This window comes from Loxodonta africana, chromosome 4 (genome assembly GCF_030014295.1).
Source record: "Loxodonta africana isolate mLoxAfr1 chromosome 4, mLoxAfr1.hap2, whole genome shotgun sequence".
Lineage (NCBI taxonomy): Eukaryota > Metazoa > Chordata > Mammalia > Proboscidea > Elephantidae > Loxodonta > Loxodonta africana.
In genome coordinates, this window is record NC_087345.1 from 43,569,334 (window position 1) to 43,596,921 (window position 27,588).

Genomic DNA, 27,588 nt, shown 5'->3' on the forward strand with positions numbered 1-27,588 from the left:
ACTAGGCTTAAAAGAGAGCCAATTCCAGGCAAAAGGAGGATCTTACCACCACCAAGGGGGAAGAACCAGGAGTGGAGCGCATCCTTTGGACCTGGGATCCCTGTGCTGAGATCCGCCTAGACCCGGGAGACAGAGAGCTGTAATACTGAAGATGGTAAGAGGGCAAGAAGCAGCAGCAGAGAAATGGCAGCAGCAGAGGCAGCAGGTCCAGGAGACTGGCAGGAGATGGCATGGTAGAACAAGAAAGCTGTGCGCTTTTGGGCAGGAGGCTTGCTGGTGGAATAAGGTGCCTCTGGGCACTCGGTAGAGCAAGGCTTGAAGACCCACAGAGCTAGAGCTGAGTGCCTTTGGGCTAAGGCTGGCTAGTGGAGTAGGGTGCCTCGGGGCACCTATCGGCAGAGCTAAAATGGCTTTGTAGCACTTGGCCAAGGAGGGCAAAGGCTGAGGGCCAGGGAGAGGCATGCTGGGAACAACTGGAAAGAAGCTGTCTTTTTGTAAGAGCTGTATCATGAGTGTTCCTGAACCTGAATTGTAACCTGTTACTTGCCTAATAAACCTCATAATTGTGAGTACAGTGAGTTCTGTGTGGCCATTGCAACAAATTATCAAACTCAGAGAGAAGTAGAGAATGCCAATGGAGGGACAGTTGTCAGCATCGGTAAAAATGGTGGAGATACGAGGCATGTGCGACCTCTGCCTCATAGGAAATCAGCCTTGGGCAGGATCTTGATTTCCCTTTCCCATTGTGAAGTTGGAGGAGGTCAGACAATGCCCCTGCCATGCCATTTTTACACTGGGCATATGGCCTGTGCAGTCACACAGAACTCTGCACTTAGAAGGGACCCTGCTCTGCTATCACTGTCTTGAAAATATTTAAAAAAAAAAAAAAAGAACGAGGGGTCCCGCATTTATAGTTTGAACTGGGTCCTGCAAACTATGCAGCCAGTCCTGCTCAAGCTTGGCCTTACTCAGACTCTTTGAAGCATTTAACATAGCTAATCACTCTTTGCACTCTTTCTTGTCTTCTGGATACCACAGTCTCCGGGACACCTCCTACTTCATTTTTGGCTCCTTCCTTTGCTCTGTCTTCTCTGAAGGTTAGGTACCTTGGCCCTCTTCTCTTTCTATACTCACTTCCTAAGCGACCCCATCCCGTTTCCAGTCTTTAATACTTTCTTTGGGTGGCCGCTGCTAACAGTAACAGGTGGCATAGTGGTTAAATGCTACGGCTGCTAACCGAAAGGTCGGCAGTTCGAATCCACCAGGCACTCCTTGGAAACTCTATGGGACAGTTCTACTCTGTCGTATAGGGTTGCTATGAGTTGGAATCGACTGGATGGCAATGGGTTTGGTTTTATTTTTCCTGGCAGCTACATTTGAGTGTTTTCTATGTGCCAGGAATGAATTATAAGTATTATTTCACTTAATACTTTCAGCAGCACATTTTGCAGATAAAGTGTTCCAGGCACAGAAAGGTTGAGTAACTTGCCCAATGGCACATAGCTAGTAAGTGACAGCCAGGATTTGAACCAAGGAGCCTAACTCTAGCCCTTGCTCTCTTAACCACAACATTGCATAGTCAGAACCTCTCACTTTGCTTCAGGCAGGTATATCCATCTCCCAACCTGACGTCTCCACTCATATGTCTAATAGGGATCTCAAAGTCGTGTCCAAAACGAACTCTTGATTTCTACCCTACCCTGCCCCACGCCAGCTCCAAAGCTCCTCCTCTTTTGGTTTTCTCCATCTCAGGAAATGACAGGATTCACCTAGCACCTTTGCTTCTTCTCTTTTCCTCTCACCTCACATCCAGTCCATTAACATGCCTCATAGACTATGCCTTTACTATATATCTTCAATTTGACAGCTTCTCCAACTTCCGCCCCCTCCAGCCAAAGCCAGACCACTGCCGTCTCCTGACTAGATTATTGCACTAGCCTCCTAATTGATTTCAGCCTTCAATTCTGTCCCTCTATGCCCTGTATATTCTTCACACAACGGTGATTTTTTTTAATAGTAAAAGTTGAATTTTTATTCAACTTTTTTATAATAAAATTGATGTAGAAGATATGTGCCCAAAATTGCACAAATCCTAAGTGTACAACTCAGTTAAGTTTCACAATGTGAACATGCCCATATAAATAACACCAAGATCAAGACACATTACCAGAGCCCCAGAAACCCCTCTTGTCCATCCTTCCAACCACTATCCACCCTTCCCCCCGCCCCAAGATAAACTGTATGCTGACTTCTAGCTCCAGAGATTAGTTTTGCTTCTTCTTGCCCTTCACATAAATGGAATCCAGTTACCCCAGTATATGTGTGTGTGTATATATATTATATATATATATATATATATATGTATAGTAAGACTATACCAAAAACTTATGTATCCCTCTATTCATGGATAGTTAGTTTTCGGTTTTTGTCTGTTTTGAGTAGTACTGCCATGAACGTTCTTATGTATGCCTTTTGATAAACATATGCAAGCATTTCAGTTGGGTATATACCTAGGGATAGAATTGCTGGGTCAAATGTTAAGTGTACATTCAGCGTCAACAGGTGTTTCCAAACAGATTTCCAAATCAGTTGTTCTACATCCTCACTGAGATTTGATAGTATTTATCTTTTTATTGTAGTCTTTCTGATGAGTATGTAATGAGATCTCATTGTGGTTTTAATTTGCTTTTCCTTGATAACTAATAGAATTTAGAACCTTTTCATATACCTATTAGGCACTTAGATATCTTGTTTTGTGAAGTGCTTGTTTAAACCTTTTCCTCTTGGATAGTCTGGTTTTTTTCTTGTTGTCTTGTACAATTCTGGAAAGATTCCGTATGTGCATACTTTGTTGGGTATACGTATTGCAGATACCTTCTCTCACTCTATGGCTTGCCTTCCCACTCTCTTATTGGTGTCTTTTGATGAACAAGGTTTCTTAATTTAGTACAGTACAAATTATCTTTCTTTTCCTTTATAGTTAGTGCCTTTTGCGTCCTGTTTAAGAAATCTTTGCCTACCTCAAAGTCATGAAGATATTCTCTAGTTTTCTTCTAATAGTTTGTTGTTTTACCTTTCACGTTTAAATTCTACAATCTGTATGGAATTACTTTTTGTTGGTTTTTTTCTGGGTATATGGCATAAAGTCTAGGAGTCAAGATGCACTTTTTTCCTTACGAATATCCGGTTGACCCAACATCATCTTTTTAAAATAATACTTTATTGTGTTTTTGGTGAAAGTTTATGTAGTAAATTAGGTTCTCATTTGACAATTTCTATCAAATTGTTCAGTGAGGTTAGTTAAGTTTTTTAAATTTTACTGTGTTTTAGGTGAAAATTTACAGTTCAAATTAGCTTCTCATTGAAAAATTTATACACGAATTATTTTGTGACATTGGTTACAATCCCCACAAAGTGTCAGCACTCTCCCCTTTTACCTTTACACCCCAGATTCCCGTGTCCATTCACCCAGATTTCCTGTCCCTTCCTGCCTTCTCATCATTGCTTTTGGGCAGGTGTTGTCCATTTGGTATCGTATACTTGCTTGACCAAACACGCACATTCTTCATGTGTATTATTGTTTGTTTTATAGCCCTGTCTGATCTTTGGCTGAAAGGTGAACTTTGGGAGTGGCTTCAGTTTTGAGTTAGCAGGGTGTCCAGGGGCCATAGTCTTGTGGGTTCTTCCAGCCTCTGGCAGACTAGTAAGTCTGGTCTTTTTTTCTTAAATTCAGTTTTGTTCTACATTTTTCTCCCGCTCTGTCCAAAACCCTCTATTGTCATCCCTGTCAGAGCAGTTGGTGGTGGTAGTTCTTCTGGGCTCAGGCTGACGGAGGCTGTGGTTCAAGTGGTCCATTGTTAGTCCTTTGGACTAATATTTTCCTTGTGTCTTTGGTTTTCTTCATTCTCCTTTGCTCTAAATGTGATGAGACCAATAGATGTAGATGGCCGTTCATAAGCTTTTAAGACCCCAGATGTTACTCACCGAAGTAGGAAGTAGAACATTTTCTTTATGAACTATGTTATGCCAGTTGACCTAGATGTTCCCCTGAGGCCTCAATAACTCGGTCCCTCAAGGTCTTTGGATGTGTCTCAGAGGCTTCTATGGCTTTGCCTTGGTGAAGTTGTACTGGTTTAACTTATATTGGGTGTTGTCTTTCCCCTCACCAAAGTTAACACTAGTCTGTATCTAGTCAGAGCCCTGGTGGCATAGCGGTTAAGAGGTGAGCTGCTAACCAAAAGGTCAGCAGTTTGACTCTACCAGCCGTTCCTTGGAAACCCTATGGGACAGTTCTACTCTGTCCTGTATGGTTGCTCCAAGTTGGAGTTGACTGAATGGGAACGAGTGTTTTTGTTTTGTTTTTTACTATCTAGTTAGTGATTTCCTCTCCCTAGCCCTCCCCTCCCTCATAACCATCAAAGATTGTTTTTTTTCTATGTGTAAACCTTTTCTTGGGTTTTTATAATAGCAGTCTCATCCAATATTTGTCTTCTGTGATTGACTTATTTCACTCAGCATAATGCCCTCCAGAATCATCCATGTTGTGAGAAGTTCTGTGGACTCATCATTGTTCTTTGCCATTGCATAGTATTCCACTGTGTGTGTTTATCCCAACATCATTTCTTGAAAAGACCATCTCTCTCTTTTCCCCATTGTCAGAGCGATAATTTAAAGCTTACATCACGAGATACCCTGCTGAAAATCCTTCCATGGTTCACCATTGCACTCAAAATAAAATCCACACCTCTTACCCTGGCTCCTTGCCTGGTGTCTGCCCCCCTCCTGACTTCTCCCACTGCTGTCCCTTTTCTCCCCTCCGCTGTGGACTCACCGGCCTCCTTGCTGTTCCTTTGTTGTTGGAAATGGTTTACAGTCTCAGCTTTTGTGTTTGGACGCCTTCTGCCTGGAGTGCTCTTTCTTCACATCTTAGCCTGACTCACTCCTTATTTCACTCAGGTCTGTACTTGTGTGTCCCTTCCTGAGACAGGCCCACCTAACCACCCATCCAAAGTGAATGGATAGATAATATATACAAAAATCCTCTGTACACATAGCTATAATTAATGATGTGTCTCCCCTAGTATATTGTGATTCCTTGAGGGAAGGGATTGTGTCTTATTTGCTTCTCTATGTCTTTTTGCACCATAATACTCAGATAGGGTCCTAGGTTTAATGCATATGATAATTTATTTTTCTAACCTATTTTGTCTACATTAACCCAAGATAATTCAGATCCTAATGTAAACATTTAATAATTTGGATGGGCTGTGATGAGACATCATCAACTTTGAGTACTTTTTTTTTTTTTAAGGGGGTAGCATGCAGCATTGTAACTTAAAACTTATAAACTCACTTTAACTGGTTTATGTGGAAACAATGCATAGCCTCAGTGCGAGTGAATTTTATCTCTGGCTAAAGTCTTGAGAACACTTTCAGTGACTTTATTTAGCCAGGACCTGTTTCTCTTCTTTGGAGTTCCTGGGTGGTACCAATGGTTAATGCCCTCAGCTGCTAACTGAAAGGTTGGAGGTTTGAGTCTGTTCACAGTTGCGTTGGAAGAAAGGCCTGGTGATCTGTGTCCCAAAAATCAGCCACTGAAAACCCAGTGGAGCACCGTTCTACTCTGACACCCATGGGTTGCTGTGAGTTGGAATCGACTTGATAGCAACTGGTTTGGTTTTTGGTTTAGAGCACTGATACTAATTTTATTTGAAGTTTATAAAGTTGCATTTTTTTTTCTAAGCATTTTATAATTTAGATTTAGTGATTCTCTCTAACCTGATTCCCATTATTGGGGCTATTCTGGGGCTACATGCATATAATAAAATTGGATTTTTAGGCAATAAAGTTAGATCTATCTTTCATTTATTTACTCATTCTTTGTCCAAGGCATTTATTTCCACCATTGATTATGGCTGTTTTTCTTCTCTTAAAGCCTTAAGGTAATGTTAATACACATGAGTCTTTTATTAATCGTAGAATGTCATAAAATGACAGAAGAAAGAGACTTTTAAGATCATCTTATCCAGCTATAAAAGTGGGTCAATTGACAAAACTGGAATATAAATGGTAGATTACATCAGTGATAAATTTTCTAAAATTGGTAACTGTGCTATGGGTATAAAAGAGAATATCCTTATTCTTAGAAAAATATATGAAGCATTTACAAATAAAGGTGTCCTGGTGTATACAACTTACTCCCACATGGTTTAGGAAAAAAATAATATGTATGTGTGCATGTACAGCAAGGGGGTGGGGAGCACACGCAAATGAGCACAAGAGCAAATTAAAAAACAAATGGGGAAAATATTAATAACAGGTAAATCTGAGTAAATTCACCCAGTGTTCTTTGTATTATTTTTATAACTTTTCTATAAGTGTGAAATTATTTCCACATTAACAGTTTAAAAAATCATCTTGTCCAGCCCTCTCAGGAAAAACAGTCAGTCCTCATGACAGAGGTTAAGTCAGTTTTCCCAGTCACCCAGACAGTCAGAAGCAGAGCTGAACACCCTAGTCCAATGTGCGCTCTGTTACACTGTTCTGCCTCCTTCTAGTAAATAAGTAGTTATTGCACTCTAAGCACAGGATCCAGTAATCCTGCTGTGTGGGTACAGAGGACACAGTCAAACTTGTTTATTAGTGATATAGCTTTGGGTTTCTTTTAAAAATATTTTTGTCATTACCTAGCCAGCCCTACAACCCCCAGCCTCTCTATTACCTGGACACCTTGGTATTAGATATGTTGCCCATTGTAATAAGACATGTTTATGTTTGCATTTTAACAAACAGTGATTTTGTTCTTCTTTTTCTTGATAGCTACTGCTTCTTGGGATACATTTCTCATGCTGTGGAATTTCAAGCCACAAGCTAGAGCTTTCAGATTTGTGGGTCACAAGGATGTTGTAACCAGCGTGCAGTTTTCTCCAGTTGGAAACTTATTGGCATCTGCTTCACGAGACAGGACCGTTAGACTCTGGATTCCTGATAAGTAAGAAAAACAAACAAACAAAACAATAAAACACGTGATATGCTTTGGATTTAAAATGTGAAAGAAAGCTGGAGCCTGGCTGATCCTTATATATACTTTTCTGGAATGCCCAAACTCCCTGGTTAGCTATACTGAGTCACATACAAGGTGTACTGTATTCTTCTTGTAAAGTCTAACTATTTCATACCATTTTTCCCTCATTTTAGCTTATAACTATGTCTTCTATTTGAAATGGTTTCTAACTATGGAAATATGCTTAGTATGTCTTAAGTTTTTTTGGGAGATAGTGTTTACCAATCATTTTATAAATCCGATGTAAGCTTTAGACTATCTCCCCAGAAAGACAGACGTCTACATATATATAACCAAAATTTTTATATCCTAGAGGGTTTCTTAGACTCCTAATGCCCAATCATGAATGCTTTAGGAACCGTTAGATCCTGATTAAAATCCGTATGCCAGAACTGTCCTTTGATTTGTATCACTTATTACTGGTCTCCAGAATTTTCTTGGTAAGGAAAGTTTCTGACAAAAGTAAAAACGGTTACATTTTAAAGAGGCTGCTCAAACCCTAGCTAGTAGCCCATCTAGTTAAGACAATTATTGATCCATAACAACAAAAAAAATTAAACTTTTAATTATGTAAGTTTTCAAATATACACGAAAATAGAATGAATAGCACAATGACTCCCCGCAGCCTCCACATACCCATCATCTGGCCTCAAAATTTTCAGTATTCTGCCAATCTTGTTTCATCTGTTCCACATACATCCCCCCTCCCTTTTTTTTTTTTGTTGGAGTATTTTTAGAGCAAATCCCATACATCTTATCATTCCTCCTATAAAAACTTAAGAGGATGAGAATTTGAGTATTTTCCTTGACTCTGTTGTGATGAGACTTAATTTGAGGTATGTGATTGAATAGGCCCAGTACTCCCAAATGAAAGAAAGTAAATGAAAGAAAGCTGCTGGATACTTTTTTCTGCCCAAGGGAAACTCCATGCTGAGAAATTGAAAAGACGTGACATATTATAATAATAACGTGAATGGTTGAATGTCGAGTAATTTGTTTTGGTATTATGACTCTGTGTATTCCTTCCATCTTCTTTTGATGCTTCCTGTGTCATTTAATATTTTCCCCATAGACTCCTTCACTGTTGCAACTCAAGGCTTGAACTTTTTCTTCAGTTCTTTCAGCTTGAGAAATGCTGAGCATGTTCTTCCCTTTTGGTTTTCTATCTCCAGCTCTTTACACATGTCATTATAATACTTTGTCTTCTCAAGCCACCGTTTGAAATCTTCTGTTCAGTTCTTTTACTTCATCATTTCTTCCTTTTGCTTTAGCTGCTCGACATTTGTGAGCAAGTTTCAGAGTCTCCTCTGACATCCATCTTGGTCTTTTCTTTCTTTCCTGTCTTTTCAGTGACCTCTTGGCTTTCTTCACGTATGATGTCCTTGATGTCATTCCACAACTCATCTGGTCTTTGGTCACTGGTGTTCAATGTGTCATATCTATTCTTCGGATGGTCTCTAAATTCAGGTGGGATATACTCAAGGTTGTATTTTGGCTCTCATGGACTTGCTGTGATTTTCTTCAGTTTCAGCTTGAACTTGCATATGAGCAATTGATGGTCTGTTCTCCTGTTCCACAGTCAGCCCCTGGCCTTGTTCTGACAGAAAGCATCAAAAGAAGATGGAAGGAATACATAGAGTCATTATACCAAAAAGAATTAGTCGATGTTCAACCATTTCAAGAGGTGGCATACGATCAGGAACTGATGGTACTGAAGAAAGAAGTCCAAGCTGCTCTGAAGGTGTTGGCAAAAAAAAAAGCTCCAGGAATTGATGGACTATCAATTGAGATATTTCAACAAACAGATGCAGTGCTGGAGATGCTCACTCATCTATGTCAAGAAATATGGAAGACAGCTTGCTGGCCAGCTGACTGAAAGAGATCCATATTTATGCCTATTCCCAAGAAAGGTGATCCAGCCGAATGCGGAAATCATTAATACCACACGCAAGCAAAATTTTGCTGAAGATCATTCAAAAATGGCTGCAGCAGTATATTGACAGGGAACTGCCAGAAATTCAGGCCGGTTTCAGAAGAGGACGTGGAACCAGGGATATCATCGCTGATGTCAGATGGATCCTGGCTGAAAACAGAATACCGGAAGAATGTTTACCTGTGTTTTATTGGCTATGCAAAGGCATTCGACTGTGTGGATCATAACAAATTATGGATAACATTGCAAAGAATGAGAGTTCGAGAACACTTAATTGTACTCATGAGGAACCTTTACATAGATCAAGAGGCAGTTGTTTGGACAGAACAAGGGGATATTGATTGGTTTCAAGTCAGGGAGGGTGCGTCAGGGCTGTATCCTTTCACCATACCTATTCAATCTGTATGCTGAGCAAATAATCCAAGAAGCTGGACTATGTGAAGAAGAACAGGGCATCAGGATTGGAGGAAGATTCATTAACAACCTGCGTTATGCAGACAACACAGCCTTGATTGCTGAAAGTGAAAAAGACTTGAAGTATTTACTGATGAAGATCAAAGACCACAGCCTTCAGTATGGATTGCATCTCAACATAAAGGAAACAAAAATCCTCACAACTGGACCAATGAGCAACATCATGATAAATGGAGAAAAGATTGAAGTTGTCAAGGATTTCATTTTACTTATATCTACAATTAACAGCCATGGAAACAGCAGTCAAGAAATAAAACAACACATCACATTAGGCAAATATGCTGCAAAAGAACCTCTTTAAAGTGTTGAAAAGCAAAGATGTTACCTTGAAAACTAAGGTGTGCCTTACCCAAGCCATGGTATTTTCAATCCCATCATATGCATGTGAAAGCTGGACAATGAATAAGAAGACTGAAGAAGAATTGATGCCTTTGAATTGTGGTGTTGGTGAAGAATATTGAATATACCATGGACTGCCAAAAGAATGAACACATCTGTCTTGGAAGAAGTACAACCAGACTGCTCCTTAGAAGCAACAATGGCGAGACTGCATCCTACATGCTTTGGACATTTGTCAGGAAGGATCAGACCCTGGAGAAGGACATCATGTTTGGCACAGTACAGGGCCAGCAGAAAAGAGGAAGACCCTCAACGAGATGGATTGACACAGTAGCTGCAACAATGAGCTGAAGCGTAACAACGACTGTAAGGATGGCACAGGACCGGGCAGTGTTTCGTTCTGTTTGGCATAGAGTCACTATGAGTTGGAACCGACTCGATGGCACCCAGCGACAACAACGTGAATGATAGTATAGAGGGGAATTGTAGGGCAAAGAGATTGGTTTTAGGTCTTAGAGGAGAAGCATTTTCCAAAATTCTTAACGTAAGGAATTTGGGCTAGTGTTTTTGTTGCCTTCAGCACCACACAGCCTCAGCCTCCATTACTAATTCAAGGAAATCTCAATGAACAAATTCTACAAGGGCAGATAAGCTAAAAACGTACCCCTCATTAATTTGTATTAGCTAATCTAATTACAGCAATTAGGCTTTTTGCAGATGTCTCTAGTTTGCCTTCCTAATATGTTGTAGTGGGACCCGGGCATTGGTAGATCATGGCAGTGGGAATGAAGCTGATGTGTGCATCACCTGTTGCTGTATAACAATCCCCAAAATTGAGTAGCTTAAAATAATAACTGTCATTTCTCAAATTGTCTGGATGCTACTTCTGCCCCATTTGATGTTTGTTGAGGTTATTCATTCAGCTCCATTCACCTGTCATCTGGGCTGGACTGGTCCAAGGCCTTAGCCACATGCCTGGGGTCTTGGTGCTGGCTGTTGGCTGGGCACCTTGGTTCTCCACGTGCCCTCGCTCTAGCTGAGTAACCTGGGCTTCCTTACAGCATGGCAGCTGGGTTCCAGGAGAGTAAAAGCAGAAGCTGATGGATCTTGTAAAGGCTAGACCTGGCACTTGCACATTGTCACTTCTGCCACATTCTCTTTGGTCTAAGTAAGTCACAGTGCCAGCCCAGACTCAAAGGGAGGAGAAGTAGAATTCACCTCCTGAGGGGAAGAGTGACATGTGTGCACGGGGATGAGAGGAATTTTTGGCACCCATATTTGCAGACAAATACTGCAAATACTGGAAGACTAAGAAAGGATAAGAGGGAGAAAGTATGGTAGCAGGCCTGGCCTGGGAGTTACAGTAAGAGACAAGAGAATTTGCGTGGAGGAGGCAAGTAAACAGGTATAAGGCACAGAGCCTACATGTGGCAAGGTGAGAAACTAGGAATTAGTTAAGCATCAGTTCAGCAAACAAAGGCACTCATATCTCAGTTTCTTATATGCTTCCAGATGGGACAGGATATAATGGTTAGGCCAGCTTCCAGCTGAAAGAAGGAGAGCTTTTCAGAAAGAAGACAAACAAGTTAGCCTGCTGGAATGTAGATTGTAGAGCTAGAGATCATGGCAGGTTTTGATGATAACTGTTCGTCTCTTGGCTTACTGGTCACTGTGAATGCCAAGTCTTTTCTATGTTTTTTTTCCAGGGCTTCTACTTGAATTCAGGCCAGACAGTGCTCTTGACTTCTACTCATAGAAATCTCCCTTGAAACCTCACTGAACTAGTCCCTGAATAGTCCCTCCTAATTTAAAAGAAAAAAAAAAGATTGATTAAAAAAAAAAAATTTTTAAAGAAAAAAAAAAGATTAATAGTGAGAGGTTATTCTTGATGTAAATCACATATCAGGTGATGGAAATTTATGATAAAGTCCCCTTTGCCTTCTACCTGAAGGGTAAGCTACTGAAAGGGTAAGCCAGATTGTTAAGTATTGCCGCTCCCCAGTGGAACTCAACAAAATGGATTGTTATATGCCTGATGTTGTGCTAGATGCTGGGTATACAATGATAATAAATCACCATCCGTTTCCTCAAAAAACTTACTGTTTAGTAGGAGAGAAACAGGCCTAGTTTAAAAAAAAAAAAAAATCACTGCGCAATGTAGTAATCCTAGTAGATGTAACAGGTAGAAAGCAGTTGCCTGTCTGGTTTGGTCTAGGGAGCCTGGGAGTGGGAGAAGTAGTGCAGGCCGAGAAAGCAGTAAGTACTCAGGCAGAGTGTGATTGAAGCACTGTGGTTGTTCTAAGAGCACGAAGTTCAGGTAGTGGCAAGAAGCCTTGCCAAGGAGCTTGAAAAGCCTGCTTATGTGGAGGGGAGCCAGTGACCCATTTACTCTGGGATTTACATGCTTGGAGTTACACTTTTAGCAAGGTCATAAGCCCAGTATATAGGTGACAGGGGGAGGGATGGGTAAACGATTAGAGTAAGGAAGGAGACCGGATAAAAGGCTTTTGCAATAATCTAGGTGAAGGGTGATGAGGGTATATCTACATTGAGACAAGTATCACTGGCATAGAAAGAAAAGGGATTCAAAAGATGTTCAGGCAGTGAAAATGACATGGTTTGTTGACCGGGTGTGGGAGGAGACAAAGAGGGGGGAGTTGAGTGTGACTTCCCTGCTTCTGGCTTAGAGATGGGCAGATGTTGCTACGAAAAACCAAGGTGTAGCAACACAGGACGAGGTGTGAATATGTGGGAAGTCAGTGTAAACATTTGCAAATCTGAGATGAATGTTTTGTATCTGAGTAAATTCTGTTTCCTGATCTTATTTTGAGCAGTTAGGGCAGTTTTCCCCATAAAGTATCACTAGTATAAATACAAGTTTCTAAATGAAAAAAAAAAAAAAATTGCTAAATCCTGTGTATAATGAAAGGTGAAAGTGCTTTGAGAAAGACACAGAAAGTAGTATCTCCCAAATGTCACCTTTTAACTCCAACACTATATAGCCTGCCCTTAAAATATAACAAACTTTCTGCATCTTCTCAAATGTCTTACATTATTTTCTTTACGCCTTTTCCTATTCTCCTTTTCCCATGCTTTCTAAGGGGGGGGGGGGGGAACTACATCTGAAATTTAACGGTGTTAAGAATTATAGTATGTTATTCCCGTTTAATCTTTGTTTTGCTTGTGAGTGTAAGATTGGGCCTAGAGGTGAAGGAGGCCTTAGCCTTAGTGTGTCTCACTTCTCCTTACTGGTGGATGGAAATGTAGGTGGGGACTGGAAAGCCAGGTCCCCTGGGGTCATTCTGTATAGAGGTAAATGGCGCGTAGAATGTTTCATCCTTCCCAACCCAGACTAACAGTTTGCACAGCTGGATTTCATCGATCTTAGCTTTTCTATGTTCTCTAAGTTCTTCAAACTGTATCCTGCTACAGTGTATCCAGGAACTTGAAATACTTGGTAGAAATCCATTCAAAATATTATCTTCCTAGCTTTCAGTTAAAATCAAAAGAGTAAATGCGTATCAGGGTGGGGCCAACCAGGGTCTTTCTTGTTAAGCATACTTTAGCAAAACCAGTTCAAAACAATATTGAGGAAAAGTGTGGTACAACACGACCTTTTAACACCTTTGTTAGTGTTTACAAGAGTTCAACCATTTTATGTTTCAGAGTTGATTAGATATTGATTATAATGAAATCAAATGAGTTATAAATACTAAACTATTTATTTCTAGGAAGGGAAAATCCTCTGAATTTAAAGCTCACACTGCCCCTGTTCGAAGTGTGGATTTTTCGGCTGATGGCCAGCTTCTAGCTACAGCTTCTGAAGACAAATCAATCAAAGTATGGAACATGTATCGCCAACGCTTCTTATATTCCTTGTACCGCCATACGCATTGGGTACGCTGTGCCAAGTAAGTGCAAAAAGTTTCATAATAAGATTTCTACTTTTTTGACTATAGTTCATGTTTACCGGTAAAAGAAAAAAAAAGATTGGGGGCAAATGGATTCATTCATTCAGCAAACATTGTGTGCCTGCTGGGATTATAGTAGTAAACAAAACTGTCAAGAACTCTTGCTTTCATGGAGCTTACATTCTAGAGAGGGGAGACAGAAAATAAACAAATAGAAAAATAGATACAGTGGGTCAGATGGTGGTAAGTCTTATGGAGAATATTAGAACTGAGTAAGGAAAGGGGCTGCCATTTTAAATAGAACGGTTACACACTGCCTCACAGAGAAAGTGACCACTGACTCATCTGAAGGAGAGGAGGGAGTGAGGCTTGAAGAAATTTGGGAAAGAAACGTCCCGGGCAGAGAAACAAGTCTGAAATCCCTGAGGTGGGAGTGAGGTGGCATGTTTGAGGAAGAGCAAGGAGGCTGATATGGAGCCGAGTGCAGGGGAGGGGGTAAGAGGCCTCGTGGAGACTGGGGCCAGGTCAGGGAGGGCTCTGGCATATACCCTGAGTCAGATAAGGTGACACTGGAGCGTGTTCATCAGAGGAGTGTCATGTGCTGTCTGACTTACATGTTAACAAGATCACTCTGACTGCTGTGTGGAGAGTAGACTGTTGGAAGTTGGGGCAAAAGCAGGGAGACCTTGTTAGGGGGCTATTGTAGTAGTTCAAGTCCCGGGTTGGACCAGAGTGGTGGCAGAGGAGATTGTGAGAGGTGGTTAGATCCTAGATAGAATTTGAGGTTACAGTCAATGGTTTTAGCTCGTGTTGGTTACCACAGAGAGAGAGAGAAGCGTTAAGAAGTGACTGCAGAATCCCTGGCAACAATCTGTTGGTAGAACAGTGCTTTTGTAGGTGTTTTTGTTAAATGGCAGCTAACAGCCCTGGAGCCCTTCCTACTCCTAAGATACACTGCGAATGGACTTAATATGTGTATCTCATATCATCATCAGATATGCCCTGTGAGGGATGGGCTGTTGTTTTTATTTTCCCATTTTGTGGATGAGGAAACTAAAATTTGGAGAGTTAAAGTTAGGACTCATTTAAAAACTCAGTTGAAACTGACAGAAATTTAAATTCTTTTTCCCTCCTCCCAGTGGTTGATTGGGTGACGTGTTTGATAACCATTGAGTAAGAAGGGGAAGACTAGAGCCTGGGACTCGAATAACGTCAGGTCTCTCTGTATCTTGTCTCTGGATCTCTCTATATTGCCGGCTTCATTGTCTCAAACACCCTGATGCTGAAGCCACTACCAGCTCTAGGCTTAAGCCCTAACAGCTTTGTGACGAGAGAGGTAAAGCTTCTCTCTCTTAGCTCCTGTTAGAAAAGGCCAGGGTGACAATGGCCTGGCTTGGGTCCCATGCCCACCCCTTCACAAGCTGGTGAGATACTGTGGTTTAGGTTCAATTTCTCGATCAGCCCAATTACCTTGGGACCAATTACCAGGGACAAGGTGGGTATATTAGTTTTCTATGGCTGTCTTAACAAAGTACTGCAAACTGTGGCTTAAGGCAACAGAAATTTATGCGGTCACAGGTTTGGAAGCTAGAAGTCCGGAATAAAGGTGCCAGCGGGGCCATGTTCCCTCCAAAGCCTCTTCCAGCTTGCGGTGGTTGCAACGATCCCTGGCATTTCTCACTGTAATCTCTGCCTCCATCATCACATGGTGTTTCGCTGTGTGTCTTTTTCTGTGTCTCTTCTTATAAGGACACCAGTATGACCTCATCCTAACTTGATTGCGTCTGCAAAGAGCCTGATTCCAAAAAGGTCACGTTCACAGGTACGAAGGCTTAGGACTTCAACTTATGTTTTTGGGGTCTACAATTCAACCCACAACAGGGGGCACAGACCTCATGTGTTGGGGTTGGGGATAGAGAGGAGGGACAGTTGTCACAAGAAGGGGATATGGCATAGATGTGATCACTGGCGGAATAGCTGTGAACCCTGCAGCCACCTTGTTTGTGCCTGCTGTGTGAAATAAGTGCCCAGGTGTCACCAACTAGGATGCGGTAGAGTAGAAGTTTGAGCCTGGGCCTGCCTGTCTAGCCTTACAGCCCATATTCTTAACCATTGTTACTGCTTTCATTAGGACATTGTTGCTCAGGAGATGTTGATAAAAATCAGAGCCACTTTTTGGCTCTGGCTATCTCATTTTCATTTCTGTACCTGCCATATAGTAGTGTGGTTAAGAATATGGACTCTGGACCTAAATCTGTAGGTTAAAACCCCAGCCACACCACCTATTAGTTGTGTGACCTTGAAGTTACCTAATTTCTCAGTGCCTCAGTTTCCTTACCTGTAAAATTAGAATAGTGCCTCCCATATAATAATCACTATATAAATCTTAGCCATCATCATTGGACATCACATTCGTGTTAAAATTTTAAAGATACTATGTATATGTACTCTGATGTCTTAGTTATCTAGTGCTCCTATAACAAAATACCACAAGTGAACAGCTTTAACAAAGAGAAATTTATTTTCTCACAGTTTAGGAGGCTAGAGTCCAAATTCAGGGTGCCAGCTATAGGAAGAAGCCTTTCTCTCTCTCTTAGCTCTGAGGTTCTTGTTCTTCCCTGGTTGAGGAGCTTCCCAGTGCAGGGACCCTGGGTCCAAAGGACACACTATTCTCCTGGCTCTCGTTTCTTGGTGGTATAAGGTCCTTAAGTCACTCTGCTCGCTTCTGTCTTTTATATCTTAAAAGATGTTGATTTAAAACACAACCTAATCTTGTAGATTGAGTTCTGCCTCATTAACATAACTGCCTGTAATCCCGCCTCATTAACATCATACAGGTAGGATTAACAACACAGGAAAATCACATTAGATGACAAAATGGTGGACAGTCACACAGTACTGAGAATCATGGCCTAGCCAAGTTGACACACATTTTTGGGGAACACAATTCAATCCATGATATTCTAATCATTGACCCCCTAAAATCATATCCCTGCCACATCTAAAACACATTCATGTCTTCGTATCATAGCAAAAATCTTAACTCCATTCCAAAATCTAAAAATCCCTCTTCATCTGTGAAATCTAGAGTACAAGTTATTTGCTTCCAAAGTGCAATGGTGGAACAGGCACAAGGCACACAGTTCTATTACAAATGGGAGAAATTGGAGGGAAAGAAGGGATAACAGGTACCAAGCAAGTCATCAGAATACATTTCATTAGCCCTCAAGGCTTGGAAATAACCCTCTGTTCTCTGAGATCATTTAGATAATGGCCCTGCCCTCCAAATTCTAGGTTTTGGCCATATACTCTGGATTCAAGGTGGAGGATCCTTGGCCCTAGGCTTCAGCTCCACCTTTCAGGCTCACTGGAATGACAACTCAGCTCCATTTGAGTGGCGACTCCACCCTTTGAGACCCCAGAGATTGTGGCCTAACCCTTTGAGACTGAGGCAGCTCTGCTTCCTGTGTTCCTTGTCTCTTCAGCTCCTGCTTCCTGGTTCCTTGGCCTCTCAGCTCCCCGAACCCAGTTGCCATCGCCTGCATCTGCCCTGGTCTGCCTATGTAGCTCCACAGATAAGTGCCTGAAGGCACGTCACTCTGCCAGGAAGCCTCCTCCCAAAGGCACTCAGCTCTCTCACTCCAGGGGTTAGCTCCAGTGCTATCTCAAGCCGGTCTCCTGGTTCTGCTGCTACCATTTTTCTGATGCTGCTTTTTGCCATCTGCACTGTCTCCAATATAACAGCTGTCCTCATTTCCTTCTGAGACTTCACCAAAATTGTCTTTGATGTCCTAGTTCCACTAACTGTCTCTTCAAGGCAATCTAGGCTTTTACTATTAGGCACTTTAAGACTCCTCCAGCCTCTATCCATTCAGTTCAATCCATAACGTAATTCAATCCATGACACCTGACTTAAAATATTTTCCCATCTAAGGAAGTAACAAGGACCCTGGTGGCACAGTGGTTAGATGCTCAGCTGCCAACTGAAAGGTTGGTGGTTCTAACCTACCAGCCTCTCCACAGGAGAAAGATGTGGCGGTCTGCTTCCATACAAATTACAGCCTTGCAAACCGTATGGGGCAGTCTACTGTGCCCTATAGGAGCCAAAATCAACTCAACGGACAGGGGTTTGATTTCAGGCTTAAGGAGTTGACGTATGGTGCTCCCCAAGAGGCTGGTCAAATAATTTATATTTATTTATGATGTCAGTAAGAAGAGGAGGCAGAGATCTATCACCTAGTGGACTGAAAATGTTCTCCCTTTTCAGTTCAAGGAAAGAAAGCTATGGTGGAACTCTCACTTTCATCTGCTTAGCATTTGTTCTCCCGTTTTCTGGTAGGGACGCGTCAGTTTTCGATGAGGAGCCAGTCCTCTCTCACTTTCCCTCTGAACATTATCAACTGGAGTGGCCCTGTCTCTATGTCCAGTGGTGGGCATTCAGCTCAGGCTTGGCCATCGGGAATAGAATGTCACCCTTCTATAGGAGTCAGTGAATTTCGGTTCCAGCACTCTTATTGGAACTGCAGGACTTTCCTCTGGGATTGTTTTCTTTGAGCTTATTTAAACCTGTAACAGCTGAGGGACGTGGTAGGCAAAGAGCTGACCTGAGAATGATGCTGATTCAGAGGAGAACAGAACTGTGAGATGAAGACAGACTGAATTGCTGTCTAATCACATAGCTTAGCTTCTGGATCTAGCCATGTCTGAAATTACTGAGTGTGTGCGCATGCATGTGTGCATGTGTGTGTGTGTGTGTGTGTGTGACATAAGTCTTAAAAGAAAATCCATTTGCTTAAAAAAAAAAAAAAATGATGCTTTTCATAGGACATGTTTTGAAAAAGCGGGGATTATCTTCATATCAAGTGATGTGCACCCCAGCCACTTGTCTCCATTCTCAACACCACTGCCTTAGTTTTAGCATCATTGGCTCTTGAGGAGACTTGGCAGTAATCTAAATGTTCTGCCTGACTATACATTTACATTCATCCCAATATTGCCTTCAACATGACCTTTGCGAAATGCAAATCTGGTCAAGCTGTTCCCCAGCTTAAAGCCTCTTAGTGGCTCCTTGCTCTGGTATGTATGCTCTGCTTCCCTGTTCATCGTGTCTTTTGTCCTTTTCACTCCTTACCTTATTGCAGCCATACAGTGTTCCCCAAGCATGCAGTACTCTGTAATGCTCTGTGCCTTGCCATGCCTGGAGTGTCCACTGCCTCTACCCACCCTTCACCATCCTCTTCTGCATTTCTTCGAGAAGTGTTTCTCACTCTCTCAGACTGAGCTGCTCCCTTCTTCCTGTATGCCGCCACATTGCCCTGTTTATGAGGCCTCTTTGTCAGCTTAGGTCTCTCTTCCCTATTAGACTTTGAATTACAAGTGGTTTATTCACACTGTATGCTCTTACCAGGCACAGTTCTGTAAATTCTGTGGGTACCACAGGAAGTAAAACAGACAACATTCCCACACTCATGGAGATTCTTCTACTGAACGGAAGCAGACAGTAAACAAATACGTTAGCAGTAAGTGCTCTGGATATAAATCATGTAAGATAACAGGAAGATGCAGCTTTTTTCCCTTGAAGTGAAAAGGTAGAACAACATTTTCAGTCCACTAGATAATAGATCTCTGCCTCCTCTTCTTGTTACCGTACATGATTTGTAGGTGAGAGGTGCTCTTTTGTCTGTGGAGGTCAGGGGAGGCATGTCTGCTTTGGGAGAGTGTTCGAGGCAGAGTCATATACTGTAGAATGCTAGTTACTGGGGTGGAGAAGGCTCAGAGAAGTGGTGCAAATATGTAGGTTGAGTGAATCAATGAAAAGTTGTTGAGTAGGCTTAGGTTGACTTCTAACATGGAGGTAGTTCTGTTGGAAGTTTTCATGGGCTCTTCAGGAACGATTCATTTTGTGGATCTTTTATATTAAAGATCCAGGGGTATTGTACATGCCTGTTATGCATGAAGAATTCTTATATTGCTTCACTGCTTCATTGTCTGTTTCGGTGAACTCTGTTCAGATTCACAATTTGTATGCTCAGTACACCTGATCTTAATAGAATGCATTTATCTTGTTAGCACATTGTGGTTCTGAGGTTTATTTATTTATTTAATCAGTTGGTTTCTTACTATCGGGAGTAAATGATTCATGTGAAATTCTGTACAGACTACTCTGGAGGTCTTTCTATGATAAATAATTTGGTTAAATTTAATGAGTAAGGATTTCGTCTTCATGGAAACTTTGCACATATGCACTCCACAACATTATTACAGATAATTTCTCACACATTTGTTATACTCTTTTCTTGGCTCATTTTATGCAGTTAGAGAACAAGAGAGATAAAACCAACGTCTAGAGGGTCCAGCGACCACTCGGGACCAGCCGCCCCGAATGTTTATGCAACTTCCTGTAAGAACTTAGCCTTGGTGGGGTCACCCTAGTCTAGGACTATCTTACAAAGGTCTGCAGAACCAGAAACCCAGTTTTGATCGTGTAACCAGAGGTGAGAGAGCTCAGGGGGAACTGAGTCATAATTAATAAATTTAGGAGAGTCTTAAATAAAAAACAGATGCCAGTTTACTTATTTATGATGACAGTACTAACTTCCAAGGGGACTGAAACATTTTTAACCCTCAGTCAGGGACTTCTTTCTTTTTAAAAAAAGTCAGAATATAATCAAAAGGCTGCTCAGTGGGCTGTGGAACTGAAGCAAGAGGAATTTGTTGAAAAAAATCTTTTTGGATAGTTTTGTCAGGTTAGGATATTGAGATGGACCCCTCTGTTCTACATAACTTACCAAGGAAACTAAATAATCGGTTCTGCCAGTCAAATACCCTCTCTCCTTGGGGGCAAGGATGGCAAGACTATGTCTCACATACTTTGGACATGTTGTGAGGAGGGATCAGTCCCTGGAGAAGGACATCATGCTTGGTAAAGGAGAGAGGCAGTGAAAAATAGGAAGACCCTCAGTGAGATGGATTGATGGAGTGGCTGCAACAATGGGCTTGAGCATAGCAACAATTGTGAGCATGGTGCAGGACTGGCAGTGTTTTGTTCTGTTGTATATAGGGTCGCTATGAGTTGGAACCGACTCAATTGCACCTAACAACAACTGGGCCAGGATGGAGACACGGTAACTAGCTTTTGCTCTTTATCTTTTGCTGTAGCTTGACACCTCCTCTCTGTTGACAAAGTATCTTTCAAATAACACAGTACACTCAATTCGCTTCAGCAGAGAGGCAATATAGTGTAGTGGTTAAGAGCATGGGCTCAGTAGCATGTGATCCTGGGCTCATGACTTAACCTGTCTCTTCCCCTATAAAATAGGGATAATGAAAGTATCTTCTTCATAGAGTTATTGGGCAGATTAAACAAGTTAATGTATGTAAAGTGTAAGTCAGCTGTTAACTACCCTCACATTCCACTTCTTCCCCTTAGTGATTATACTGGAATTACAGCCTCCCTGTAATTCTTTGCCACGCCTCGTGGACTGTTGCCCGGTGTGCACATAGCTTTGTATTTGACCAAAGACTCAAGGAGACTCCTAGGCAGTTTTTGGGGGCTTCTGCTTTTCATAGCTCCCTCCTCTCTTGTACTCTCCCTGAAAATTCTAGCCCCTTTAACATTTCTGTATTCTGATTTGTTTCCTCTGCCCAGCAAGAGTGCTTCTCTTTCCTTGGGCTCTACTTCCTTGTGCCATGGTTTAGAAAGTGCCCCAAGCAGAAATCTGGGATAGATGTGGTGCTCATCTGTCTGGTTCCCATCTCTCAGGATTCACGACTCTATGCTGTCTCATGTCCGTGCTAAAAACAATTGCCTCATGTATTTTGTCCATTTGTATGATTTTAGGGGGAGTAAACCTGATACCCACTACTCATCCATGGCTGGAACTGGATGTTGTGCCAAAGGAATTTAATAGGGCCTGACAAGCCAATCTCAGAATTAATATAGATGAGTAAATGTGCAAGAATAGCTAAGAAAATTTGGCAGGAAAAAAAATATAGGGGAGAAACTCATCCAACTCGCTCTCAAAACATACTATAAAACAAACATAATTAAAACATGATGATAATGGTACAGGATTAGGAAAGCAGGTCACAGAGGCCCAGAAGCAGACCCATGTATATATGGACACTTAATTTTTGATAAAGATGGCATATCCAATCAGTGCGGAAGTGGGTGGATTACTCAGTATGTGGTTAAGCTTATTGGATTTCTATATGGAAAATATAAAGTTGAATTTTTATTTGATACCATAACCAAAAACCAAAACCAAACCCAGTGCCATCGAGTGATACCATACATATATAAAAATTGCAGATGAATTAAACAAGCAAACATTAAAAATCATCCAAGTAATAAAGGAATAAGAAAGTAGCAGTAGAATTTTATCTAAATTATGTTTTGGGGTTATTCCTCATTATTGAAGACAGAAAAGCTTAATTTTCTTCTTATGAATGCTTGATAGTGTTAAGAAACTGATTCATAAATTACTTTATTTTTTAAGGTAGCTATTACCCAAACAACCTTTAGTACTTGGGAATTCACAAAAGTGTGATAATTACCACTAACACTATTAAAACATTTTCAATGTGCCAGGCACTCTTTTAAGGAACTTACATAGATTAATTCATTCAGTCCTTATAATGATTTTATGACGTAGATATTATTATCCCTTTTTACAGATGAGGAAACTGAGGCAAAGAGAAGTTTAATGCTTTGCCTAATGTGCCCTGATAGAATGTGACGGACTGGTATATGAACCAGGACCTTTATACTCTTAACCACCATACCATCCTGCTCTTTCTCCCAATGCATGGATAGTGTATTTAAATAAATATAGAGGAGAAGAGAAGCAATTTTTTCTCTGTTTGGTATTTGAATTTTAAATTTATCACATGGCCTTAAATAATTAAATTCTTTGTGTGCCAAGTATATACTATGTATGAGCTTGTTCCTGGAGCCCGGACTTAGTCCATGTGGCACAGTGACGGTGCCTGTAGTGAAAGGAGAGATGAATAGCTGTGCTCTTAGGATTTAACTAACCATCGTTTATGACTATGCATCGTAATTCACAGAAATATTTTTAAGTTATGCCATCTGTTGGGAAATAGAGTCATGCTTTTAAGATACAAATTAGTATAGTCCTTTTAGAAATCAATTTGGAATATGTATCAAGAGTCTTCGATGAAATGATTCTACAACTGGAAATTTGTTCTAATGAAAATACTCTTTTGTATTCAAAGGAAAAAGCTTTGTATTTAAAGGGATTGCATTCCATTATAATTTATAATGGTAAGGAATTGAGATAACTAATTTTTCCAAATAAAGAAGACTAGTTAAATAAATGTGGGCTACTATGAGTCATTGAGAGGGCAGTATATGCATGTAATAGCATGAGAACATGTTTACATAAGGGAAAGGCAAAATCCAGAGCTCTTATGATTATGATATAAGTGGCATGTATATGAATAAAGGATAAAGTGCCTGTTGTACACCAGATGTTAACTGTAATTGTGTTTAGATGATGGGACTATGGGCTTTTTTTCATTTCTGTATTTACCAGTTTTTTTTAACAGTTTTTCTTTTTTTAATTTTATTTTGTTGTTGAGAATATGCACAGCAAAACAAACACCAATTCAACTATTTCTACCTGTACAATTCGGTGACATTGGTTGCATTCTTCAAGTTGTGTAACCATTGTTACTGTCCTTTTCTGAGTTGTTTTTCCCACATTAACATAAACTCACTGCCCCGTAAGCTTCCTGTCTAATCTTTTGAGTTGCTTTGATCCCATATAGATAATTCTTAATAAAGGATAATGCTCAAGGCAGACATTTTTTACTGTATTTAAGCTAAACTGTTGTTTGGTTTTAAGAAGACTTCAGGGGATATTTTTGGGTTAAGTTGTAAAGATTATCTCAGGGCAATAGTTTCAGGGGATTGTCCAGCTCCCTTGGCTCCAGAAAGTCTAGAGTCCATGCGAATCTGAAATTCTGTTCTTATACAGTTTTTCTTTAATGAATAAATGAAGAAAACATCATTTGAAATATATAAATGAAAACTATCCCCTTTTAGTTGCAAAAAAAAAAAAACTTTTCTAAAAATTAAAATTACTATAGATGTCTATTTTTAAAGATAATGTGTATTGCAGGATAACTTACGTTTCTTTATGATGTCCTCAACATTATTGCTTTTCCTGCATTAATTTTAGGGGGGAAAATCAGCCTTTAATTTTCACCTGTTGGTAGTGTTACAACTGACCTTTTGACCATCTGAATTGCAGAGATTTTAAACATGAACTTTCATTGGCTATAATTTTAAGCTAGCCCCAATTCTCTTAAAAAGTTTATTATTCACTAAATATTTTTCAAGGACCTGCTCAGTGCCTGGGGATCGAACAGTGAATAAGACAGATGTGGTCTCTCTCTTCTTGGAGCTTATTTTCTGCAAATATGGAACACTTGGTTGTAAGTGTGGTATACCTGTGATGTGAGTGTGAAATATGGGTTAACATGTACCAGAGAGCTAACCTAGTGGGCAAAGGGAATTCATGGAGACTGTTGGTGAGGAAGTGACTTTGAATCTAGACTTGAAGGGTGAGTAAAAGTTAATAAGGTAAAGAGTAGAGGGAGTATTTGTGGCACAGGAAAGAGCATGTGAGAAAACACCTGAGTCAAGAGAAAGGACCTCAGAGAAGATGAGTCTGGTGTCAGGAAGAGTGGGGTGGTGAAGATGAAATGGCAGGAGGGCAGGTCCTGGAGGACATGGTAAGCAGTGCTAAGGATATTAGACTGTCTCCAGGAAAATGTGAAGCCACTGGAGGGCTTTAAGTAGAAAAGCGGCCTAATTTGTTATAAGATTTAAAGATCACCTTTGTTGCTTGTGGAGAATGGAGGATAGTGAGGCCAGTTGTGGTTTGAGGAAACAGGGCCCGATAATGGATTAGAATATGTGGAAGTGGAGGAGAAAGAGAAATCAAGCATGGCTCCCAGGTTTCTGGCTTGAGAAACCATCACTAAGCAAGGGAACACTAGAGAAGGAGCAATTTGGGGAGGAAGGTGATGAGTTCGGATTTGGGCATGTCAGGTTGTAGGTGCCTACAGGATATCCAAGAGGAAACACTGACTAAGCAGTTGTACTTATGGATGAAGATACCACAAAGGAAGTTAAGCATCTCGATGGTAAATAAGGAAAAAAATAATTTATATGTTTCATGGCATAGTTCATCTTTTTATCTTTTTTCACCTGCTTTTTGTTCTCCAGTAGTTGCAGAAATGAATCCTGTTACTGTAGGAGGAGATGGTTTGTCTTCTATTGCTGAGTAACACTAAAAAACCTAAATGTTTTGCTTATTGCCTTGAACTTCTTCGTCAATATATAAACACCAAATCCTGTCAAAGCAAACTCTGAGACTGCCAGTTTTTTTGGTTCTTTTTTTAATAAGTGTATGAATATTTTAGGTCTGAATCCAAACTATTATACAGATGGAAAACCATGGTCAGAGTGGTTGTGAGTTTCACAAGGTTACATAGCTGGACAGTTGTAGAACTGGCCCTAGAATTCAAGATTCTGTATTTACTGGGCAGTCTTATTTGCACTACTTCTACTGACTTCTGCTCCTATTGAGTAGCTGCTGGCCTCAGAATACCTCTAATTATTTGTTTCTTAACAGATATGGAACAGTGCCTACTCTGGTCTCCAGAGCTATGAAAATGTGTTTTAATAGAATTGTAATTCTTAATGGTAAGAAATATCCAAAGAAAATTTTGAATTTCTTATGAGAGCAATTAAAAATTTCTCATGGTTCATGGTTCTCTGTGAACCCTTTGGTTCTCTAATGAACAAATAACTGTAGCAGTGCATATGGGAATAAAATTGAACATACAGCTTCAGGAACTCTATAGATCCCAAAATAAAGAACTCCTGTTGCGTAACTTGGGCTACCCTCAAGGACACAAGAACCAGTTTTGCCAGAAAGAAATTCAAAAATTTCTTCATTCTCCTATACAAATAAATTTTAGGGAATTCGATAGTAGTTCAGTGAAGTTCTCAAACGCCTTGCAGACAATCCATGTCTACCCATGCATTAGTCACTGCTGACTAATGTAATAGCCTCCTTGGTGCCACACCCTTTGGGATTTTTAAAAGGAGGTTGGGAGGTAATGATTAGAGAGTTGGAAACCTGTTAATGTCTTGGTAGAAATTTTATATCCTCTTAACCTTCTTAAAATTAACAGCCCAGTTAGATGTTGTTGGAGCCCTTATAACAAAGAAAGGACTAACCTTTCCTGAACAAAGTCAGGCCAAAGAGAAGCCTGTTTTATTGGAGCCAACCTATTTTCAATGTATCTAATTAAAAATAGGAGAGAAGAAACAAACCACTATCTTCACTTTCATCCCCTCCAAAGACAAAAAAAATAAAATAATGTATATATACAGAGAGAGAGAGAGAGAGAACGTATGCAGGGACTGTAATGCAGGGAAGAGAGGTGCCTTAACCCTCGCTCTGAACCCTTCTTTGGTCTGACCTCCCTTGCCTCTAGGAGCTCTGGTGGCACAGTGTTTAAGAGCTCCACTGCTAACCAGAAGGTCAGCAGTTCGAACCCACCAGTAGCTCCATGGGAGAAAAATGTGGCAGTCTGCTTCCCTAAAGATTTACAGCATTAAAAACCCTGTGGGGGACTTCTAAGTCTTCTAAGTCAATTGGCAAAATAATTCTATTATGAAAACATTCTGCATCCCACTTTGAAATGTGGCATCTGGGGTCTTAAATGCTAACAAGCGGCCATCTAAGATGCATCAATTGGTCTCAACCCACCTGGATCAAAGGAGAATGAAGAACACCAAGGTCACACGACAACTAAGAGCCCAAGAGACAGAAAGGGCCACATGAACCAGAGACCTACATTATCCTGAGACCAGAAGAACTAGTTGGTGCCCGGCCACAATCGATGACTGCCCTGACAGGGAGCACAATAGAGAACCCCTGAGGGAGCAGAAGATCAGTGGGATGCAGACCCCAAATTCTCATAAAAAGGCCATACTTAATGGTCTGACTGTGACTAGAGGAATCCCGGTGGTCATGGTCCCCAAACCTTCTGTTGGCACAGGACAGGAACCATTCCCAAAGACAACTCATCAGACATGAAAGGGACTGGACAGTGGGTAGGAGAGAGATGCTGAAGAAGAGTGAGCTAATTATATCAGGTGGACACTTGAGACTGTGTTGGCATCTCCTGTCTGGAGGGGGGATGGGAGGATAGAGAGAGCTGGAAGCTGGCAAAATTGTCACGAAAGGAGAGACTGGAAGGGCTGACTCATTAGGGGGAGAGCAAGTGGGAGTAAGGAGTAAGATGTATATAAACTTATATGTGACAGACTGACTTGATTTGTAAACGTTCACTTGAAGCTTAATAAAAGTTAAAAAAAAAAACCCTGTGGGGCAGTTCTGTTCTTTCCAGCAGGGTCACTATGAGTCAGAATTGACTCAGTGGCAATGGATTTGGTTTGGTTCCACCCCCCCACCCCACCCGGCACCAGCTCTTCCCCAGCCACCTCCTCTACTTTCCACACATCTGAAGTTCATATCCCATTCGTTTCTTCAGCTCTGGAAAATCTCTCCCAGGCTGTAGCCCTTCCAGCTCAGGATGAGTTTCTAGTTGGCCAAGATCCCCATTCTTCTTATTCATAGGTTTCTTTAAAATCATGCTTCTTCTGTGGATCTTCTGGTGACCAATTGCCCTTTTTTGTTACACACTCTTTTCTTATCACTATCTAAAAATTATATTATTTGCGTGCCTGCCTCCTTCCTCTTCCCTGGAATGAAAGCTTCCTGAGGACAGGGAGTCTCATTCACAACTATATTCTCATCACC

General features: G+C 40.9%; 1 protein-coding gene across 6 annotated transcripts in view; it reads left to right on the plus strand.

Moving 5' to 3' along the window:
• Positions 1–27,588, plus strand: part of POC1B (POC1 centriolar protein B) — a 167,495-nt gene that overhangs the window by 20,000 nt on the left and 119,907 nt on the right. For all 6 annotated transcript variants that reach the window (XM_023559445.2, XM_064283754.1, XM_023559451.2 and 3 more), the window contains 2 exons: positions 6,820–6,991; positions 13,541–13,720. In XM_023559445.2, the coding sequence (XP_023415213.1) occupies positions 6,820–6,991; positions 13,541–13,720 (352 nt within the window). The remainder of the gene's footprint in view (positions 1–6,819; positions 6,992–13,540; positions 13,721–27,588) is intronic.